We start from the raw sequence: 24,055 nt of genomic DNA, 5'->3' as shown, positions 1-24,055 counted from the left end.
TAATGATTGTGGGTGTGAGGCGAAGATTTATTTTCCCGGTGAGACTTTCCCAAGTCTTGCTCGTTGTCTCCCGAGGAATGAGTCCGTCTTTTCGCCCACTTCACGTGAAGAGTGCTGATAAAGGATGTTCTTTTCTATTCTCCAGTGAAAATTCCATGTGAAGTGCTTTCTTTTCCAGAGCTTCTCCGAATCACAAGATTAAATTTAGTGATAGATTTCTCATTCACGCACTTGCCAGGGATGATGCCAAACTCCTCCCTGGGTTAAATTGATTTTCCCATCACGTGCCAGAGATCGAGACCCTCACGTTTCATTAGGTGTGAGTTTAAAAGATTGCCAAAGTGAATGTCTCACTCCACGGTCAGCATCCTTGTGCATTCTTCCACGCGTTGTCGCTCAAAGGAAATCCCATCAAATGCTAGGGAATTCTCAATTATCGCCTGAGGAGTAAACAAGGTCAATGTGGAAGCTCGAGACACGCTTATCGGCAGCCATTGGATATGTGTAATAAATTTGATTGAATTTCCAATCGCAATTGCTCAATCCCACCCAAAACGAATGGCTCTCCTCCGACCATTTGGATTTGGCAAAATATCGCCTCCCAGCATTTCTATTCATAATTATCGAACGGCTCTGGTGTCACCCAATCGATTTTCCGAAAGGATAGCAGTTTGCCGGGAAAACTAGACTGAAATTCACAGGCAATTGTACTCTCGAGAAGTAATACAAAGCCATAAATGGCATTGCCTTACGTTGAGAGGCGATAAGTTATAGAATGTATTCGCATTATTATTCAGTTTGTATGTTAAAATTATATAATTTTTCATGCGTAAAAAGAGCAAAATTTAATTTTTAAAATTACATTTCACAATGCTTTGGATCTTATTCAAATTTTGCTTATTATTAATTATTAAGTTCACTCTTTATTCATTTACATAATAAATATAGCAGCATGAAAACTATGGCAATGTGTGATATTGATTTACAAGCTGTAAAAATTCTTAAAATAATTGTGAAAAAGTGTACTGAAAAGAATGATTTGTGTGAAATACGATGAATAGTAAAGTGTTTTTCGTAAATTTCTTATGACAAATTCAACTTGTCTACATCAGGAAATATATCTATATGCTTTTAATACATATAATGTATTTATCTCATTCTTCAGTGCTGTTTTCTCCTGGGAAAATCGTAAAGAAACAATCCGGACTCTTCTTTTTGCTACAATTTCATTACAAAGAATAAGCCAGACGACAAAAAGCCACCCCCAGGCAATTTGACTTCCACCAGATGGTGTACAGCACAAATTTGCCTCAATTGCCGGGTAATGCCTTCCTTATCAAATAAACAAACTCCACTAAATGGACTCGAATTGTTTGCACTCGTCGCGAGTTTTTCCTCTCAGGGGCGAAAAGAATGCTCCTCTGTTGGCTGACATGATACTCATTTGTGTGATGGAAGGGGGAGTTAAATAAATTTGCGGGAAATTGAGGATGTAATCGGGGATTTTTTTCCATTCATCATCCATGGGAAAGGGCAGCGGGAAAATATCAACAGTGCAGCCGAGATGGGAAAGAGAGATTGCATCATGATTGATGATGGCGTATTTATCTTGAATTGGATGTGAAATTAAAGAAAATGCAGCTGAGAAGGAAGAGCAGCTTGATGGAGGAATGCAATTTGTCTGATTTTAATTTCAATCGAACGCTATTTTATTGATGCATCTCGGACATTCTGACACAGCCAGTGTCTCCGGTGTTTTATCGAGTAAATTGAATATTCTGGGAACATGATTGTTTGAAGCACACAGAGTGAAGGGTGACAGGAAAAGGTTCTCGAAGGATAAGGAGAAGCTGTGAACTGTCCTAATCAATAATCTCAATAATTTATGCCTTATTTTCATTTACACTCTTCCACTCACTTTTTATTCACCACTTCGATCAGATGGCAAATGGAATGACAACATGAGAGATTTCCAAACAATTTTGCCACACTGACAATCATCGTGTCAATCTCATGAAATTTTTCGCCGCCCTGGGAAAATCACCCAGATGGGAATCATGACCCTAGAGACGAGCCATGAGCTCTCCACTAGTCCAGAGTAGCATCTTCACAAACTGAGGAAGAGTGTCCGAATTGAATTTGAAATAAAGTTCTTAATTCACTTGGTGGATTTTCCTCAATTCCATTCACGTTTATGGTAATTGCATTCCCACCCTAATTATCATCTGGCATCGAGATGCAAATTATCCAACCCGAGATGCCCTCCCTTCACCCAATTAGCCCATCACTTCCTCTGCCCAGAGAGCTTCCTTTCGCAAAAATGTCCTCCCCTGGCAAAGTGTGGATGTTTTCCCGCATTTTCCCTCCCGCAAAATGCGCATGATCGCCTCCCCTTCGCAACTCCTAGTCACTTCATCTGCACGCCAGACCATCATTACTTGACTTTTCCATCTTTCACCCAATTTAAAGTCAAATCCACAGGATTCGGATCCCATTACGACACACTGGATGCCATCAATCCCCAAATCGATGGACCGAGAGGATGAGGAGGTGATTAGCGGCGTCCCGATGGATTGCATTGAGTCTCTGGGAGACACACTTTTTCGCGCGAATCAGTATTTTCGCAAGTCAGCAACATTACTGAGACGGTTGATTTATATCCAGTGACAGGAAGAGGAATTACATGAATCACTGATAAAATAGAGTTTTTAATTTAATGTATTAGAAATGGTGGAAAAAAAAACACTTGGCTTTACATTTTGAATCCACTCTAACAAATTTTCAACACGCATTCCTCAATTGAATTCTCAGTCAAATTGAGTGCAGAAAATGACTCAATTATATCTTCCCTTTTTAATAATGACTGAGAAAGCGATGGTATTGAAATTTGATGGAATCAATTTGGCGAGAAATGCTGGCAATTTCCATTTTATTCGTTACCACTTGTTGCTGTCCGGGACAATTTTTCATCACCATCGTGTATTCATAATATTCTGTGTCAGAATTTTTTGGTAAATTTATTAGATCAATGAATGCCTTATGCCACCCACGAGAACCTCCAAGAAGTCTCCGAGCGCTTTCAATTGTGCGACGCAGTGAAGCGAGCTGGAGTTTTCTGGGGACGAGGAGACGCGCGATGAGTGTGTTATTGGGAAAATGGGAGTACTGTGGTGTAAATATTTGCCAATCGTGACATTGCAGAGATGCAAACATTGCCAAGAGAGACACTCACAAGTTTCCAATTGAGTTTTCTGCGTCGGATTGCACTCACTTTCGTGGCCGGGGGAAGCGCCGAAGAACCATGCGAATTCATCTCCGCAGGTCATCCTTGCCATCGCAATTTTGGCACTCATAAAGTGAGAAACCCTAAACTGGCGGGACTGGGATAATCCTCACCATGTGCCTTGGGGGAATGCGATAAACATTGTTGATTTGATTGTTGATTGCATGGCGTTGTACATAAATTCAATCCACTTCATTGACTCCGAGGCAGTTTCCTGGCCAATAATCTATGTGGCATCAGCACATTCGGCAAATGAATTTATTTATTCAGTTCCAATGATACGTGCCATCTCTGGAAGCGCCTCGGGTGGGCAAGTAATTTAATTGACCACTGCGAAAGTGCCGAAGAACAGCACATAAAAATCGCCTTGTAAGTAGTAAAAGACTGTTCTTCCGTGGTAAATTGGCATCAGCAGAAAGCCATTATGGGTGCTTTTTCACCTCTGCAAGAGTGCTCTTGGAGAGTAACTCGATAAACAGCCTCGCAGGATGCAAATTGCCATCAGGCAAGGTTTGTGTACTGCGCCTGGCGAAACTTCTGCAGCTTGAACACTTTGAGTGTAATGCGTGGATTTGTTGACTTCAAAATTTCATTCCACGTGAGATATTGACGTGATATTTTATTACTTGATCATGCTTGATTTCGGTGATTCCGAGGTTGTTCTGAGGCCGTCTAAAGTCGCCCAGCGCATACTCCTTCTTACTAACTTGGTCATGGTTTGTTGTGAGGACAAAATAAGAGCCGCACTCTCACTAAAACATTCCAGGAGGACATTTATTAACGCTGAGCGGAGAGGAAAAGTTTCTGTGGGACGGAGAAAAGGGTGTCTGAGTCAATTTGTAAGTGCAGTTCCTATTAAATTTACTCATAATTCGACGCGTGATTGAGGAGCAGTTTGAGGAAAAAATTAATTATCGCATCACAAGACGTTTTTTCCATACTTCGTGTGGGTGGAAAGTTTGAGTAAAGTTGTCGCTATCATTCTATAAATTATTCATCAATCTCTGACCACAACCTCCGAGTTGAAGGTGAGCTGACAAGACTTCCGTAATTGGCTCTACTGGAGATGTGCACTTTGTGTTTGGGGGCTAATCAACACTTTATTCGGGGTAATGAAGAGAAGTGGCAGAAGTCAGTGCCATCTGAATTGTTTCTGCACCTCGAATTGCCACAGTCGTTGCTCTGGTGGGGACAAATTGAGCTTGCAGCTCCAAGTTTTCCGAATCACTCAACTTTTGCCCCGGCCACTGAATCACTGATATGCACTACCACACAACTTTGGGTCTCTTTGATGAGAAGCAATGTGATTAGGAGGAAAATTCCAGTCACTTTCTCAACAAGTTTTTCTTATTGTGCAGAATTGATTCGCAGTGTGGAATATTTGTTCTGTGGCCAAAGTTTCCAATAAGATTTATGATTGGAGCCAGGTTCTTAGTCGAGACTACTTTGTCGGGGAATAAATGCTTTCACGGGAAATCACACATTTCCTCCACGTTTGGGAGATTTTCCGGGATTTTTTCTCTCTTTTCCCCATAGACACGAAAGAAGCCACGACGTCTAATGCCCGGATATTGTTTGCCACAGCAAAAGTCCTTGCGGTGAACAATGGAGGGAAGTTTCTCTTATCCGGGATTGGGAGTGTGTGTGCTCAGGGACAAAATAGCAACTAGCTGGAGCGGAAAGTACCTCTTGTGACGGTTTGACATGTTTGCCAAGCTATTGTCTTGGATTTAAATCACATCGTAATTAAAGATTGAAGCCCACTCTCCGCCCTTGGTTGGTTGGTGGGCCAGGCGTGTTCACTCAATTGACGGCGGTTGGGAATCATAAATATTTGTGTGACTTGTCACAGCCACAATTCCAAATTGCTACCCAACCGTGGGATTTCCTCTGTCTTCCAATCCTTCTTGCCTCTGCCATAGATTAATTATTCCATCACAAAAGCTCCTTTGTCGGGGGCGTGAACTTTTTTGTAGCTGGCATCAGAAAAGCAAAAATTCTCCAAATGGAATTTGTGGTCTGGCCTTAGTCTGATTCAATTAAAAATTAAAACAATAAGGTATCATGAAGAAAAATCATAGCACCATTCAAGCACTTTTTCACGTGCAAGAGAGGAAAAATTATTGCTGAAAAATCTTTTCACACGATTTTACACCTTAAACTCGCATCACGAACTAAAGTCAGTTGAGACTGTATTGTAATCTTTGGAATCACAACACTGTGATTCATATCTTAATATTCGCTGGAATAAAGATGAGTTTCGCAATGGGCGGCTTTTAATTGGTTTTAGCGTGAAATACCGAACATTTCTTACACTCAGCACATTGCAAAGTCTTTTCCGTTGAACTGCGAAAATTTTTCCCACCACCTAAATTTTTCCTGAAATTTTATTCTCCTCATTTTCCACTTTTTCCCACCTTCTTCAAGTGCTCCACTGTCCAATGGGAACCATATAGTTTTGGGCTCTCCATTTCTCTCTTCTTTCCCAGGTATTATTCCATATAAAATATTAATTTTCCTCCCCGCAGTCGCTGATGAAGGACTTCGGGATGAAAAGACTTTGCACCAGAGATTACCACACCTTCTGCAGAATCATTTCGCGCGGCGGCGGCGGCGAGAAAAATTTATTCAGTCTGGCAAAAAGTCTGGTCAATGGGATTCGCGCCATCCCTCAGGTGTGCCATTCACACCCACTCGGCCCAACTAATTATAGTGGCAAAGGGGCTGCAGAGGATAGAAATGGGCTTTTTATGCTAAACACTGGGCGAAATAAACAGTAAAACATGAAATATTTCCCAGCTATTCACAATTCAACTACGGAGGTGTGCCAACGTGAGAAAATCCCTCGAATATCTTGGATGAGATATTGGGGAAAAATTGCACTTTCCATACATCAATATTCGAAAAGCCATTGTTTTATTTAACCCATATCGGAAGGAGAGGTGAGAAATTGCACTGACATTAATCATGTGAGGCAGATGAGAAATTGTACGCAAACTTGCGAGTTTTTCTCAAGTTTTGTGCTACATAAAGAGAATTCAAAATAGCTTCATTAAAAATACCCAAAGTGAAATGACTAAATATTTCTAGAATTTCGCACGTCCGTGGAGTGAAAAAGAGGATTTTCCTGTCTTGTCGACAGGCTAATTTATATTAATGAATAATATTTAAAATTCTTCTCGCTTTTTTCAGGCGTCCTTCAAGCCTCTCAGTAATATTAATTGATAGAATTGGGCCACGATTGCGTGGATGTTCCTCTCCCTGTAAAAAGTGTGTCCTATGGAGAAAATTCGACACACTCTTCCAGAAACATGCTTATATTTCTGGATTATCTAACGACATTTCTTGAAATGTTGTCAATGTTGTATTGGAATTTTAGAGGAAATTCTTAAATTCTCTTTCATATTTTAAGTAAGAGATTAAGGAAAATGTAGATTTTTCCTACGAATTTGCCGAGAATTTTTTATCGGGCTTCTTATAGGGTGGGAATGTTTAAGAATTTATCTTAGCAGCTTCTTCTCTCGCTTGACTTGTTTGGTGAAATTCCACCCTCGGGATTGTTGTCTCGATGCGTGTCTTGATGTCTTCATCATCTTGAGAAATATTTCATCCAATTTGGATTATTATTTTTCTGATTAAATGCGACGTCTCCTCCCAAAGCCAGAGTCAAGCCGTGAAGATTTCCACCCACCCACTTTACTGAAGATGTCGCACGTTCTCCGCATTTTGCTGGCATGGAAGGGGGAAACAAAAGGAGGAATAAAGGCAGCACTCATGTTGGATGGCGGGAAAAAAGGCGGTGAAAGGAAACGGAAAAGATGCATGAAAAATTCGAAATGATTAATTTAAATGAATCCCTCTTTGTTTCACTCGGCCCACGATGAATTTCCATAATTTAATTGGATACTTCACTCCTCAAGTGTGCTTTTGCAATATTGAGTGCTATTTATCACTGGCAAAACAATCAATGTCTTGCCAATGTTGAAAATGATTTCGACAAATCTCCACCTCGGAGAGCCCACAAATAAAATCTTTTTTAGGAGGCAGACATAAAATTTACAAGATTTGAGTGACTATGAAAAAAAAAATATCGTAAAAGGATGGCGAATCCAGTTCGGAAAGGGCACACATCGCTCGTCTCCTGTTATGAAAAACTTTCCGGAGGGAAATTTATAGGAAAACTTTTCACACCACCCCCGGAAGACCCCACCGGGAGCCATACATCACACACACGGCTCCACCCCCAGCCCCGGCAATCATCCGATATCTCGGCGTGGTTGGGCGAGAACTATTTCGAGGGATGGCCTCAAATATCATGTTTTGTGGCTTCCCACCCAAAACTTACCCACGATGCCTCATCTCGGTGTGATTGTCTATCTCTTAATGAAAATACAGTCAAGCTGCCACTTCATAAAGTGAACACTGACACCTCATAAATGGATTGAAGATATCATTTCCACCCTCATATCCCCCTCGCAGCCACTAAATTTCACAATTTTGACGAGATTCCCTCACAGTGTGACACTTGCCATGGGCGAATTTGCCATGTGGGACTAAACAGGCTGCGGTTGATGCCGGAATTTCCTTGGAGAACACCAAATGGCTCTATTAAATTCGCAGGCATTCGCTGGGTGTCAGTTGGACAGCGAGGCACAAATGCGAAGTGCTTATCGCCTGGCATACTTATCAGGGTTTTTCTCACATACTAAGGCAGCAATAGCTAAAATCATCATATCAAAGGATTCCCGGCATGTGAGCAAGCATTTCTGCAGCATTCTACTGAAGTGTACAAAAGCGCCCCGCTCCCCCCTATGAACGACTATGACGTAGGCACTCGAAGTCTGTCACAATTGCCATCAGCCACGGATCAAAACTAATACGATGTTGTGCAGTGAATGGCAGGGAAAACAATAAATACGTATTCGGGTATCCATTGGAAAAACATCTGCCGAAGATCCATCTTTGCATAGCGCATTGTTCGCTTTAACTCCACTTCACCCACAGCCGAGTTCGCCCAGTCAATTTAGCCAGGAGCATCTCAAATTGCTCTGTCACACATATTCTCTCCACTGCGGAGGGATTTCCCGCTCGCCGCCGGCTGATTGCAGACATGCAATCCGTAATGTTTTGAGACAAAATTTTCGTATTTTGCCGCGCGCCCTCCTTTTGGCGCCATGCAACGAATATACCTGGGCAAATGGGGAGAGCTACATTGCTGCCTTGTCAGACAATACAAACAGACGTGTGCAACATTCCAAATGGGCGCCATGCACAATATAATGCCTTGCACTCCAGTGGATTGCCAGGCTATTCTCGGTGGCCCGTGGCCCAGCATGAAGGGGTGATTTCTGCAGTGGTCTGACTTGAATTTCGGATGCCAAAGCTCATGAATTATTTTTTCGTCATTAAATAATCCCCCAAAGCTAAATGCTGTAGAAGAGGTCATAGGCTGGATCTCTCACCTCTGCACAATGCAGCACCTGTGGGGAGTTTTTGAAGAAAACCGCGACAATTTATAACCTCATTTTCCCAAATGAATTTATTTCATTTGTCTGGCCCTCCGCAGAATATCTAATGCCTAGCGGGAGGCTGCAATGAAATGTCGCGGTGGAAATGGGGTGGAAAGCAGCTGGAGGGTGAAATACTGTGTCATCACTTTTGGCCACAGTCCAATGTGAACTCCACTGAGAAAAGTGCCATTTGATCAGGGATTCCGCTCTGGCTCTGCTTTGACCACGACACTGCACTTTCCAATGGAACGTGTTCCGGCAATTGTGCACTTCTTGCACCATTAATTCCTCCAACGTTATTATCACTGGGGAGTCCTTTTTTTGCTCCACGCATCCTGAAAACCAAATTCAATGAGTCGCTAACATGAGAAGTCAGAGTGGAATTCAAAGTTCAAGACTTTTAATTTATCTCTCAGAGGGCAAAAGGAGATTAAGTACAGCATTTGAAAACACCAAAAGCGATGTTATGTTTTTAACTAATGTCAACCTTTCTCGCATGGTGACTTCCATTTGAGTTTCCTCTGAAATTCCTCAACTTGTCGCCCTCATTCTTCCACCTTTCACCCAGTGACACTGTGACTCTTCTGCGAAAGGTCTATTGAAGTGCAATTTACCATGCTCCGCCCTTTAGATGACATGTTCTGTGGACAAGATTGACACTTTACAGCTTTTTCTCCCGCTCTTCGTGACACTGAGAAAGTGGACAGACCGACACTTATCACACATTGCTAACATTCACGCCAGAGTGAACGTGGATTTACTCAATTGAAAAGTTCATTAAGCAAATTTACTCAATGAAGAGAAGCACAAAAGGCTGACACAGAGCTTAGGATTTAATCCTCTGTAGATGGCAAACATAGATTTCACCATACATGCACAGATATTCATTTATGAGTTTCTTCTCTTGAGCCAAGGAAATAATAAGGCATTGGACTTTGTGTAGGTATAGAAAGAAAAAAAAAGATATTTTTCTATAGATAATGCGTAAAGGGTAACATGAAATCCTCGAGGGGTTTTCATTTCGGATCGCGAGCGTTTGTGGAAAAGTGCCAGAAGTATCAATGCAATTTAAGTGTAAATTTATAAGCAACGTTCCAGATTGCGTTGCAGCAATTCCATCTCAATTTCCTGGAAATATCCACTGATCGACCCCTCGCCCAGCTTTTCACCAATATCATCCGTTCCAGTCTTTTTAGCAAGAGAATTGAGCATTCCATATACTTTTTCCCAGTGAAAAGCGATTTGATGAATACATTTCCCATACTTCGGAGCCCGATGCATTTTGGTCCGGGCTTTTCAAGGGAGGCTTCTCTACGTGCTGTTCACTTTTCCACACAATCATCACCCCCTCGCAGAATGTGCCGCCCCTTCTCTCTCTCACTATCCATGTATCAATCAGGCGCACAACTCTTCACAAATTCTCCGTTTTCTCTCTCCCTGCATTCACATGGAATTGAATTCGCATTATTGAGGAAAATCGTATATTTCCCATTCAATTCACTCTCTCTCTCTCTCTCTCCCCCCGCATCTCTTGCAGTGGACAAACAGGCACGCTTCTTTCAACGCCATTTACCACCCGGCCACCCAATTCTGGTCCACGGACAACCGTGAAATACCCATGAGAATGGAGTCCGGAGTTCATCCTTTATCTGCCGGTGAACAGATGTTTTACACCCACAGCACCAGAAGGGGTGAACGGAGGGATATTTTCAAGTTCTTCGGCACTCGAGAAGTCAATGTGAGAGCCATTATTTGCATATAAGGAGGCTCAAAACCTTTGGTTTTCTTTCAAATTCAAAGAATGGCCAGATTTCATGCATTGGTTGATTATATATTATCGCTGTGCCAAAGAAAAGCATTATGTAGGGCAGAATCTCGGACATAATGCCAGGGAGAATACATATTATCTATTATTAAATTGTCATTGTCATATTAGCAATCTTATTTATTATAGATACATTCTATAAATAAAGCTGAACACTTCTCTACTGAAGTGGCTAATTAGCAATCCACGTGCAGACGAACTCTCTTCCAAGCAACAAAACATAATACAAACATCCCTTCCAGGGAATTTTTCGTCCCATCCTTCGGGGCAAGTGAGCCAAAAAATACCAAATCAATATCAACATCAACGGTCAAGAGATAGAAAACCATTAGCTTACGCCCCGCATAAAGTTTTGCTCTCAGTGTTCACTTGTAAGTTAAATGAAAACCATTTTGCAAAGTTCTCAATATTAGTTTTAACTTTATGCAAGACTTTCATGTACAAGTTTAGTTTTGATTGAGCGTCTGTGTACTCGCACTGAAAGTTGGAACGAGTCCCAAGGATGTCTGATGGGAAAGGAAGTGTGCGAAAGGATGTAAATCGTAATTATGCTTCTGGGATATTTTTTTTTCATGGAAGCTAATAATGTCAGCTTAATGTAGTATCAATATTGCAGCACTACTTTATCACACACGTCAGTGAAATTTAAATTTTATAACCCAATCCTCTGCAAGAATTTGGGGAGTAAATAAATAAATTCTCTCCTTTGAAGGACACTCTGTGTGGACATTTATGAAAGTTCCTTCCATGTGTCCCTCCTATTTCATTCAACCCGTTTGAGACATTTATTCTACCGGATCATCCCTTATCATATCCTCTTCAGAATTTATCTACGTCGAGAAATTCCTGCTCTATGGCCGTTTTTCCCCACCTTTTCCCAAGCTCCAAAGGCAAGTTTTTCCTATGCCGGACACACTGAGTGAATTTTCATAATTAGTCGAAACGTGGCCGAAATTGTGAGTGTCTTCATTTACAAAAAAGATGACCAGAGATAGCATTTATCTTTGATCAGCAAGGAGAGTGTTGTACCTTATTAAATTTATCACAGTGCCTCTGGCTCACAAAGAATCTAAATATGTCACTTTTTCACAACTCTTCCTCCATATCTTCTCTCTTTGTAACTGATGTCGGAAATTTGGTACGAATGTGACACTAAATCTCCTCGAATATGGAGGCTAATCCCGTTTAGACACTCATAAAACGCTACAGTTGAACCCTTTTCACCTTTTTTCCTTCCCATTCACACCCCCACACTTCTGGGTGGGTGAAACTCATGGCGAAGAGGCAAAAAGATAAAGGGATTTTCCATATTACATTTTATGTGAAACACAATAAATTTCATCTCAACTCCTCCAAACTATTGGTGCAGACAAAAAATGACTCACAATTTTCATTTTGCCATAAAAGCACCTCTCTTTCTGAGTAGACGGAAATGCCTTCACGTGGGCCATCGCAGCTCCTGTCGAATCATTAACAATGAAAAGGAGAACCTTAGTACATCAATAAAGTGGGAAGAAAGTAGGGTAATTTCTGTCTTTTTCCCCATGGTGATTTTTCGGTGTGATAACATTTGTTTTCTGCAGTGTATTTTCAGCAAAATAATAGGATGTTCTCTCGAGTTTATTGTGAATAAAAGCTTTCATTTTAACCTGCTATATATATTATACAGATAGCTTTCAGTTACATGGGATTTTCAGGAATTCATTGGAAAGCTTTTCCTTGAAGCAAAACAATTGCTTGAATTTAATTGACTACTATAGTTATATTATGGAGATCTTAATTATGCTCTCCAGTTTACACGGGAAAAGGGAAATATCCTTTGATGGCGGAAATAAACTCAATATGATCTGGATATAATTTACCTTCATTGAGCTTCCCTCGAAAAGCACTAACCATTCTCATACGGGTGCTTTTTGCGGTTGGCATTTTTCGCTCAGTGAATATACTTCAAGGCAAAAAACTCAGTCTCGCGCAAATGTGGCGATGGTGAAATGAGAAATATGTATTAAAACAAAGTTCATTTGAAGTGTTTTCCCACCCAATCTCGTCTCGATTTTTTCCCATCCTAGAGGGAAAGTTTTGGCGGATGTTAAAACAGTTTTTAAATGCATGAATTTGTGTGTCCTCATAAAGATTTTCGCTTTTTATTGCCATGGAAAGTTGTACGCCAACTTCAATGAGGGTCGAGAAAGAGGCGAGATGACTTTCGAGGGCGACACTGGAACATGAGAGACTGTATTTTTAAGAGATACACCACTTTAGACGGAGAGATATGAGCCTCGGTGGGGGTGAAACTTTTCTTGCCACACTCCCCGTGTTTATTTTCCGAGAATGAACTGGAAGCGGGGCAGGAGATCCACGGTGTCTGGGGGAGAAGCTTTAACTGAGGAGCTTTAAGGCGATGCTTTTATGATTTGCATTGTGAGAATGAAGAAGGTGGAGCAGGTGTGCGCCACGAGAGGGTGAATTGAGACATTGAGCTTCAGTGTTTGTCTTAAATTTCTTACACCATTCAGCAGAAAGCTCCTTAAGGCCAAATGTGAGATCATGTGAATCTGCTGCTCCTCCAAATCGATTTCCATGCACTTCACCTCAAGGGATTATGCATGAGAGATGGATAATCCCTGTTTGTTTATCGAAATTCGTTGTATTTGATTCTCGTCATAGATTTAAGATTCGCAAATTATAATTGTAAATTTAAATAAAGTTCACCATTTCATTTTCCATCGAATCTATCTATCGAGTTTTTCAGAATCATGACACAAATTCCCGTTCTCAAAGAACCCAATATTCCGCGACCTGTTTTGAATGTGAAAAAGAGTTGCGAACTGAAGGCCAAACTCTGAATTTATTTTAGGCACTTCGAAATAATGATGAAGTTTTATAGACTCTTTAGCAGAGTTATCTGCGTTCATTGGCATTTCCCTATACGCTCAGGGCATCCGATTGCCTGATTATTTCATGCAATCGCAACTTTTCACTCTGAGTTCGCAAGTGCGTCTGGTTGTGCGAAAGTTCACCGTGGGATGAGTGTGATGATGATGTAAATGGTTTGGGACCCCATTCTATGCCATGTGGCGGACTTCTCCGTGGAAAATGAGCGGGGAAATGCGTTCCACGGCGACGCTGCGCACGCGTGAGCGGGGAAAAGCTCCCGCCAAAGCGTCGCTTGCACTTCCATCAAGCAACTTGTTCTCCAATGTGCCACCTTGACACCCAAATGGTTCAGTTTAACGCGTGCCGTCGAGTGAACCTGTTCGCGGCTTTGCCCTTTGACCCACGAGCGCGTGTTCAGTGGATCGGACTTGAGGATTTTCCAGTGGCTGAAGAAGAAAATGCTGAGTGTGCTTGGGTGAATTGGCGTGTGTCGAGGCAAGGGCGACATGGTGAGGCCCATGTGAAGTGTGGAGCAGTGCTGGGTTAAGGAAGAGCGGTGAAAATGCACTCTGGTGGATCCCTTTGTGTGCCTGAGTAAATATCAAATGGCAGTAATTCATGAGGTGGCACGTGTGTGTTTATGGAAAATCCCGGTACCAATTTAATTACACAATTTTGCATCCCCCAACATATACATTTGTGCAGAATACTTTCCGCCCCTCGCGCTCCGCACGTAAAATGCAAAATGAAATACATACACTCATGGCGGTGTAAATTCTAATGCTGTGCCACTGTCCTAATGTGAAAATGAGAGAGGCTCAGCGCTGAGATACCATCAGAAATGGCTCGGAATATGAATCCCTGGCCGCTGCATATCTTCACGTATGACTCTGTAAGTCGGAAAAATGATATCCAGGGAAAAACTCTGTCCGCATATCACACCGTACTTAAGCATCGCATTGTTGCACTCTCCAGTGCCAACTTCGCATTCTTTCACGCCCATTGCATGAATTATGAACACCCACTCGGGCTTTCACGTAATTTCACACCCATCAGGGATGGGTGAAATTCAGAGAAAATCGCACAAGTTTGCTCAATAAAATTTCAATTTCAATTGCCATAAAATTGAGTTGGTACAGTAAAATTACGTAAAATAATATTGAAAGTGTGATGTGACAGTATGTCGAATAATTGATTGAACAAATTTATGGCAAAAAAATTGCTGAGTAATTTATTTTTTAAGAGAAATTTCAGTATCACAAATCATTCTAGAAATAATCTAAGGCTATAATACTGTGAATAATATTTTACATAGATTGATATTAAATAAAATCTTAAACCTGTGCATTAATTAGAATACCTCTGAATTCAGGATTTGAGGCATGCATAGATAATACAGAGACAATGGCCGGAAATTAAACTGTTTCCTGTGACTCAACATTTCCAAACTTTGTCAAATCTTATCACGAAGCATTTTTGATTAGGTGCAAATAAAACTGTGAGATCTTCCTTAATCCTTTATTCCTTGTGAATATTTCACAAGCATAAATCACCATAACTTCATTTTACTATTTTAATTATCCACAGAATTATTTAAACTGAAGTTCGACAAAGTAATTAGCAAACCTCTGATAAGGAATCCTTACATTAATTCTCTTTTCAATATGTGCTGCGTAAAAAAAGGCTGAGATGAAAAATCATTGACAATCCCCGCGTTTTACATCGCAGACAGGAAACCCAGACGAGATCTGAATAGTCACAGTGGAATCTGTGGGGATTTGCTGTATAGAAGCCCGAATTGGGTATTCTTTGAAGGCACTACTTACCGTGAGGCTTTGCATATATCATGTGCTTATTGCAGCAAATCCGAGGAATAATGACTCGATTTTTTACATTCACATTTGGGGATTTTCGCCACGGAAGTGCGCCCTGCCATTGTGTCTGATTAATGCATCCCTGGCTGAACTCAGCTCCTCTCCTTCCCCTATATCAATACATTTGATGTGACAATGGTGCACGAAATGTGAGAAATTGATTCACTACACGACACTCTTGTTTAGGATGGTTTCTCTCCTCTGTGCACGCGGTTTTATTAGCTGGTGAGAATGCAAAATTTCTCACCATGGATGATATTTCGCCATCACTCTTGCTATTATGATGGCGTGCATGTTTTGAGAAATTTCTCTTCACTTTTCATCCTTTTCCAGGGGCGGGGGGAAGGAGCTCTTGTCTGGCGGCGGGGCGCAATCAATCATGCGAATTGGCTACATTCATAGTTCTCGTTCACCGGGAAACACTTTAATTTTCGTGTCTGGGCGAGTGGGTGGGAGATTGATTTTCCACGGTAAAACAACAGGCGTCTCTGCAGTCGATGAGACCGTTGACATGCCTTTTCAAATGATAAAACAATATTCAGCAAGTGGAAAAATTACCGGACCAAAAGAGATAAAAGCTGACAAAGGGGTGTTGAAGATGTTGAGGGTGACTTTGGTGCTATTCATTTATTTTTGTGGCTGCCCGTTTCTTTTTACTATGACCAAGCGAAATGGGATATCTTTCGGGAGAAGTATAGACATTTCCTGTGATGGCGAAAACAACCCATTTTGTCCCTCTGCGGAGCAAATTGTTCCACGTTCTGTTTATTAGGGAATCCATCATCCATCACCAGGAGCGAGGAAAGTATCTCCTGACAGAGATATGGAGAGAAAACACTGTCGTAACTTTCACAATTCTCAGCGAGAAGACTCTTGACGTTGCGAAGGGAACAACCATTTTAATCCCCAATTTCAACACAACGCCCCACCCAAGCCACAAGCTAAGGATTATTAATTAAATGTAAGGAAAATAGTTTTGTGGATTACAGGCGCCTTTTAATCCACTCACAGCCCTGGACACGCAAATTCGCGCGCTGAAGGAAACAATTTAATTTTGTATTGCACAACTTTTCCCGGGAAAGAAGTCCTCATCCCACTTTGGCGTGAGCGAACGTGTGAACACGAAAGAAGCCACAATGCAGAACAAGTGGATGGAAGAAAGTCATCGGGAGAAGTGGGCTGAAGAACTCCATCCACTCTCGAATTTGTTTATTTTCCTCGGCAGCTGCATCTGAACAAACTTTGCAACCTTTTCTAATTTTGCACGTTTCCACCCAGACTTTGGTGCCATTTCACAAAAATCACACTCACACCACAAATCGAATAACTACAAATTCATCTCGTGAACAGCACAAAAATGCTTCCTGATTTTGGGGTGTGAACTCGCGTTGCTTTTTTTCGGACCAAATGTTGCAAATGCAGCACTTGTGAATCATTCAATAAAAGTGTAGTAAAGCATTCTTTTGCAATTGAATTGTATTTTGAATTCTTTCATACTTGAAAATTCCAAATTGCCTTTTTGTATCGCATGAGAGAGAGGAAATTATTGTACATGGATTTCAGCCATTCGGCGCGTAAAGATGTTGGCTATATAAAATTGATAATATTACGCGCATAGCGTTAAAGGAATGACGTGCCTTTGACTTATTAGGGAATTAGTTCCTTTTGTGGGCTTAGTCTCTCTTACTCTATATGATTCATGATTATTCTCACATCTGCAACTGTCAGAGTGAGGCGAATTATTCAACGTGGAATTTCAAACTTCATTTTCATCCGTCAATTTTTAATATTCCTCCAGGTAAATTTGTGAGAAGCTGTCTACAAATTATACATGCAGCATATCTATACACGTAGCAAATTTCCTATAAAATATTTTAGGTAAAAATAATGGCATGTGTAAATTAAAAAAACCAAATTCAAAGTGACTCATAATCTTCAACGTTGGAAAATTAATTAATTTTTCAATCAATACTTTAGGGAACACAGTATATTTTCAGGCAAATTGTCAGGCTTCTGGATTTATAAAATGGACAATGCAACATTTTTACCGATTATGCGCTTAACTTTCAAATGAATAACATTGAAATGCAGAGTATTTCACGAATAGCACACAATTTTGCTTTCATTTGATGGGATTTATCGAATTGATTTTCCACAAATCAGAGCTATTAAATGTTAAATAAGTAGGTATAACATGAAATTGAAAAATCCTATATATGTAGCAAATTTAATAATTAATTGCACAAAAACCGAGAGCATTTTCAGTAATTAATTACACACCTATTTTCCCAGGTGATTAAAAATGTATAGCGAATGTTGCAAAGTATTCATTAGGGAGAATATTCAAAAATACTTGCTGAAAATTTAAATGGCAGGCGAAACATTCACAACAGACGTTCTTCTATGAATACATTTCTTTGTGTTGAAACTTTAATTTTATGGCTAGCGGAGCTATTGCAAGTGACCATGACTGTACTTAGCCTGACGCCACGTCTTGACTTCAAATAGAACTATGAGATAAAATGTTAATGCATGTTTTAATTTCGTAGCAAAAGTCTTGTGCAAAAGTTTAAGCGTGTTGAAAACAAACCCTATTACCCTCTGGCTGTAACGACTTTTTTCCAACATTCAGTGCAGAGCACGGGGAGACCAGAAAAACATTAATTAAACATTCATGAGTGGTAAAGCAGCATAAATTAGAAGATTTTGAATTGGGAGAATGGCGGGCAAAAATAGAATTTCAACAAAATGTAAATAAATGGACGGATTACAGTTGCATGTACACTTGTGTGGCTACTGAAAGCACCTAAATTATTTAGTGCTGTGCAAATCTCTTTAACTATGTAAATTTCACCTCTAAATTGCTCACTTTGCCGCCCCCGCAAAACTGTACACCCGCCGGTGGATTTTTGCGGTGTGGTTTCTGTCAAATGAGAATTTAATGGAAAATGCATAAATTTGATTGGGCTTCTCATTATTCTTCCGTGAGTTACAAAAATCCGACGATACAAATGGATTTCCCATGTTGAGAATTTATTTTCACTGAAACTCACACTAATAGTGAAAATTCGATTGTCAAATTTATTATTAAATTTAGAGGTGTGTGGCAACATTTCTGCTTCGATCCTCTTGATTCTCCTCCCCCCATGGGAAAGCTCCACCCAGCGACTACTCATCTTCACACTTCACCCTCACACTCCGCCCGTGGAATATGCATGAGACCGTGTGTATATGGTTAATATTTCCGAAACTATATGGAAATGTTTTATTTAATTATTCAAAGCGAATTTAAATGCGTGCGCGGAAAAATATTCCGCCGTGGCACATATGTATATATCCGAACTGCTGGCAAAAGCGCAAAATGAATGTGTGCTGATGACCGCACTCGATGCGGGGGTGAAGAACACTCCTTTGGCTGTCGAGGAACATCGCAGCGAGTAACACGTTGGGCAATTAAAGAGTAAATAACAGAGAAACTTCCGTTTCTGTTTATTTCATTTTTGCAATACGCTCAATATACCTTCTTTCTACTCAACCGAAGCTATATGCCGACCCTCTTTGCCGATTTTGGGTGGAATGCTGTTGCTTCAGGGCGAATGGTAGCAAATTTCAAGTTTGAGGCACACAACTTCTCTACTGTGCGCTGCAACATGGAGAACTTCTCAAGAAGATAGTCTGAAATAATTTGAATAATATTGATAAGCACTCATTTTGTTTACTAATTAGTTTTAAAAGATGCTTTAATAAGTCACTAATTGAGACTTGTTGATGATCGGAATATGTTTTCATAAAACACCTTCTTGCTGAAGCTCTATGCAAATACACATCTGCATTCAATTATGCTGTGCAACGCTTCAAAAAGTCAAGTAAGAAGCATTGTTCTGTTGAGTGATCTCGAAGACACTTCAATTACACATAGTGAAGACATAGCATACAATTTCTAATGAGCAAGATTTAGAATGAATGAATAGGTGACTTAGGAAGGTATTGTTTCGGATTCAGGCATTATTCCAGACAATTCAACCTAACGTGCAGATGCTTGGGAGAAATTCGCCTCCCCTTGACTTCTTCCTAAGCCTCGTCGGATTTAATGGCAACAGAGTGCCAGCAAGGAGAGTGCATTGTTTGGGGCAATGCTGAGTGGTGTCGATGAGGAGAAAAAAAACCCCAAATGATTTACACGACGATGAGAAGTTTTCCTGGCAAGAAACTTCCTTAACTATTTTCTGATTACGTGTATTGCAAAGTTAAATTTCACCGTATTATTTTCCTCCTTGCCATTCACGTTCCATCGTCCATCACGTGTTTCATTTTCTCTCGTGAAACGTGGGAAGAACAGAGGTGGAATTGGAAAAATTCACTTTCGGAAATATTGAATGATTTTCCTATGTTTCTGCCCTCCTTTCGGCTTTTCAACATGTCACTTGCTGAGTGGCAGAGGCGCTGCGCAGGCAAGTCTCTGGAGAGGAGCCAGAGAAGAAAGTGGATTGAAATTAGCGGGAATTCCCAATCGATCATAATGAAATTCAGTGGAAAACTGAGTGAGTGAGCACTCTTGGGGTGATTCCGGGCAAAAAAAACAGCCATGGAAATGACTGGGTGAGTGGGTGAATGTCTTTGAATTCACCTCGGCCAGAGAAGGCGTCGCACGGAAAAGCTGGAGAGGAAATGGGTAAATTGTATTTCCAGCTGGCATCCATCCAATAGACATTATTTTTGCCCAGCAGTGTGACTAACTCACCAATTTCTACGCGATGCTCACCCATGGCAGAAACTGGGTGAGAATTGAGCACAATAATTGCCCCAGATCAGTTAAATTGGGAAAAAGTGATAAAATAAATTGGAATATTAATTACATTCAATTTGAGATGAATCTGCAAATGATGATTATCACGCAGAAATTGATTCATGTGAAATGCAATTCAATATTTGTCTGAGAAGATAAACAGTGAAATTGTGAAAGAATTGAATTGAGGAAATTTTTAAAAACTCATGTTTCAAAAATCTCTAATTTTGCAGAGTTCTGCAGAATCTATGTATTCAAATCATATAGCAACAACTGTACATACTCAGGGTATGATAGTTTATTAATCTTACATAAGACCATTTCCCACTGTGCTTCCCTACTTAGCCTTAGAAACTCATTGCTCATGAAGACTCCGCTGTAAGCCTTAGTGGAGAACGGCAACACACATAATCGGCTTTTCCAGTACTTCTCCACTCTCAATGACTTCGGAGTATATTTTTGCGCTTACCTCTTGCAGACACCACCAAATGCTGTGTCTCCCGGCGGGATGACTTACGCCTGAAAACCGTGCAGGTGCAACTCAGTCGCGTGATGACCTGCTCCTGGTGGCTGCTGATCTGCTGCTTCTGCTGCCTCAACTGGCCAGTTCTGGCGTGTCCGGCCGAATGTATTTGCTTGTCGCAGACTCAGGTTCGTGCCTCCAAAAGAACCCCGACCACAAAGCCCAACTGACTCACCTTCTGCCGAAACAGGTGCTGTGCAATACGGGCGGGTTGCGTGAAATACCCGCTCGTCTGCTGCCCGTGACAGTGGAGAATTTAGCCCTCACGAAGAATCACTTTCCCGTGATAAAGAGTGACGCCTTTGGGGGATTGCGTGCCCTGAAGAAACTCTCACTGGATGGGAACAATATCACCACCATTAAACCGTTTGCCTTCCGCGGTCTGCCGAGATTGCGTGAGCTCTCAATCCAGCACACACCCCTCGCCACTGTGGCACAATTCGCCTTCGCCGGCCTGCAGAACATCACCACCATCCTCCTTAGCCACAACAAAATCCTCCGTGTCGAGGGGTAGGTCCTCCCTTAAATCACCCACGACGAGCGATGTTTCATGAAAGGACTGGGGGTTGGAGAAATTAATGACAAGCATGCTCTTCTGGTATTGAAAATTGACCGATTCTCTTTAAGCGATTGAATTCATTGCTCAAATTTAGGATCAAGGAATTTGTTGACCTACATAATTTCAGCAATACTTCGCTAGTAGGTTCAGATTGCTCCAATCTTTTCGTGAAACATCTCGTTGCTTGTGAGCTTTTATGACGCTAAGCCTCCCGCAGGTATGCCTTTGCTGGCACGTCCAACGTGCGACTCATCCTTCTGTCCAACAACCCAATGCTCAAGATTGACACATCGGCCTTCTCGGGGCTCACGAACGTGGAGCACCTCATCTTGCCCTCCGGCATCCGTACAGTGGAGCCGGACGCCTTTGTGGGCCTGGACACGGTGGGTCTACTCAAGCTGGCCTACATGGACCTCAGCTCGCTGGCGCCCTTCACTTTCCGCGGCCTGACGAATGTTCAGGTGCTGTCACTGCAGGAATCGGACCTGGGTGTGATCTGTGCCAATGCCTTCGATGGCCTGTCGCACGTGGCCACGCTCAACATCCTCAACAACAAGATCGATGCCATCCAAGAGCTCAACATTACCGCCACTCACTACATTCGGCAGATCAAGATGCAGGGAAACCACCTGCTGGAGACGCCGGACCCGGAGTCCATCATCATCGATGGCGTGGAGCACCTGATCGTGGTGAACAATCACTTTCCGTGCGGTTGCCACATCCATACGCTCCTGGAGACGCCACTGGCCAATGGCACACACTCAGGCAGCGATTTCCTGGCCAAGAACTTCTGCATCTCACCCTTGGAAGTCAACGGGCGGCCTATGAGCGACCTGGATTTGTACGCCATCGGCCGATGTCAAGAGCAAGTGACGAGGGAGAACCTCGAGGCGTCCAGTGGGCGCACCATCAACTTCTATACGGTGCTCTGCTCACTTGTGACCACACTCTATCTCTCCATGACCACATGGATGGGCAGCTGAGTGTTAAACTAAGCATGGAGTTGCAGGGACTCCAAACAAGACTATGTAAATATAGGAGAACGGTGTGAGCGAAATTCATCATCAGATACTATATGAAATTGTGGATGTAGAGAAATTTTGTAAGACAACAATTTCATAAGATTCCATTGATTTCAGCCCCTAAAATACCTATTCTCAGATTGAGTGCATAATGAACAGTGATATAGTGAGATATTGAACACATACATTTTGTTAAAATTTGTCTGTTTAGTTTACAAAATGTTTTTGTCTTACTATGTCACTGAATTATAAAAAAAAATTGAACTGATATTAAAAAAAAATCAAGTATCAATTTCGCACTAATTGAAAGATAAACGCAAAAAGCATCAGTAAATTGATCAATCAACCGAAAATATTTTTAAAATATTTACCCAAACAACAAAATTATACTGTTGACATCAAACATACACTTTGTTATCAGTTCAAATGAGTATTCGAACAGTCTAGGAATATCGCAAATGATGTGGAAAATTTATGTAATATTCAATTTCAGTCCTGGTTTTATAGAAATAAGTTCCCAGCGAAAATTTGTTTGCCTAATATTTAGGCACTAGGTGTAAAATTTGATCTCACATAATACAACCATTCTCCCATTTCAGGCTCAATACCATTTTCATCGTCCAACAATTCAATTAACATGAAGTTTGAGTGATTTTCTCAGTCAATTCACGCGGTCAATTTCATGAAATTTCATTCCAAAGGCACTTGCAAGACATAAACTTTGAGGTATGGCAAAAATTATTCACGCGATAAAATATCCTCCATTGTTATCCCATCATTAATTGATCGAAGTTTCAGCTGCTCTTCTACTCAAAGTAATTATTCAGTTTCCAGCGTGTGTTTTATTTTGCCCTCAGGTATAAAATGGTTTCCATATTGAAAAACAACATGGCAATTGATGGGAAATCGAGGTGTTTTGGTGAAAATGACTAATAGAAAGCCATTTTGCAAATTCAACAGATACAATAATAAACCTTTGGTGTAGGTAAAAAATTTAATTAAACATTTGAGGGTAATTATTTAGTAATTTCTCTTGACAGACCTTATAAAGTAGTAATTAAAAATGAGATCTAATTAAAATTGTTCAGTGAAGAGCAGACAAAAATGCACGGAAGCAAGAGGATTTTCATTGGTAATTTCCAGTCTTTTGTTGTGTTTGCATTCAACAACATTTTATTTCATCAAACGCACATTTTTTTCCTGCAAACCAAAATAACAGAAACATATTTTGGTGTGTATATGGAGTGCCTATATAATTATAAATTATTATTAAAACTTATAATTGACTGGGTTTTGTAGGATACGATATGGAGGGTATATTTAGCGCGGCAAAAAAGTGGCACAACAGAGAGAGGAGGGAATTTGCATAAAAGTTACATGAACTTTAGCATAAAAAAGCATTTGAAAGAGTAAATTTCATATATCCAGAGAAATAGCCGGAATGTGTGTATGTGTGAAAAATATCCAGCATATGAGAGGAAGTTGGAATATTCGGAAATAAAAAAAAACAGAGAGCACGAAGGCAAAATAATCCAATAAAAAATGGATTAATGTTGGTGGTGTTTGCGCGAACATTAAAATATGAATGTGGAATTTATGATTAGCGATATAATTGAAAGGTAAGAGTGGCAGTGTAAATAGTAAAATAAATAATTATAAATTAAACGATGTGTGAAACATATCCCAGAAAAATACATGAGAAAGCGTTTAATAATTGAATTTGCAATTCGTACTGATTCAACGTGGACATTAATAATTCTATATACACGGAAAAGGATATATTATTAAAAATGTGA

The 24,055-nt window shown here is 40.8% G+C and overlaps 1 protein-coding gene across 1 annotated transcript; it reads left to right on the top strand.

Annotated features, from left to right (window-relative positions):
- Window positions 1–3,447: 3,447 nt before the first annotated feature.
- Window positions 3,448–22,579, top strand: LOC132262403 (chondroadherin). The gene is made up of 6 exons (XM_059761676.1): window positions 3,448–3,597; window positions 10,331–10,531; window positions 13,848–14,004; window positions 20,634–20,806; window positions 20,869–21,188; window positions 21,455–22,579. The coding sequence occupies exons 1-6, from the start codon at window positions 3,448–3,450 to the stop codon at window positions 22,218–22,220; spliced, it is 1,767 nt and encodes a 588-aa protein (XP_059617659.1). The 3' UTR covers window positions 22,221–22,579.
- Window positions 22,580–24,055: the final 1,476 nt, after the last annotated feature.

The sequence above is a fragment of the Phlebotomus argentipes genome, unplaced genomic scaffold (genome assembly GCF_947086385.1).
Source record: "Phlebotomus argentipes unplaced genomic scaffold, Phlebotomus argentipes genome assembly contig_15, whole genome shotgun sequence".
NCBI classification, from domain to species: Eukaryota; Metazoa; Arthropoda; class Insecta; order Diptera; family Psychodidae; genus Phlebotomus; species Phlebotomus argentipes.
The sequence above is the reverse complement of the archived record's forward strand: the minus strand, read 5'-3'. Positions and strand labels throughout refer to the sequence as shown.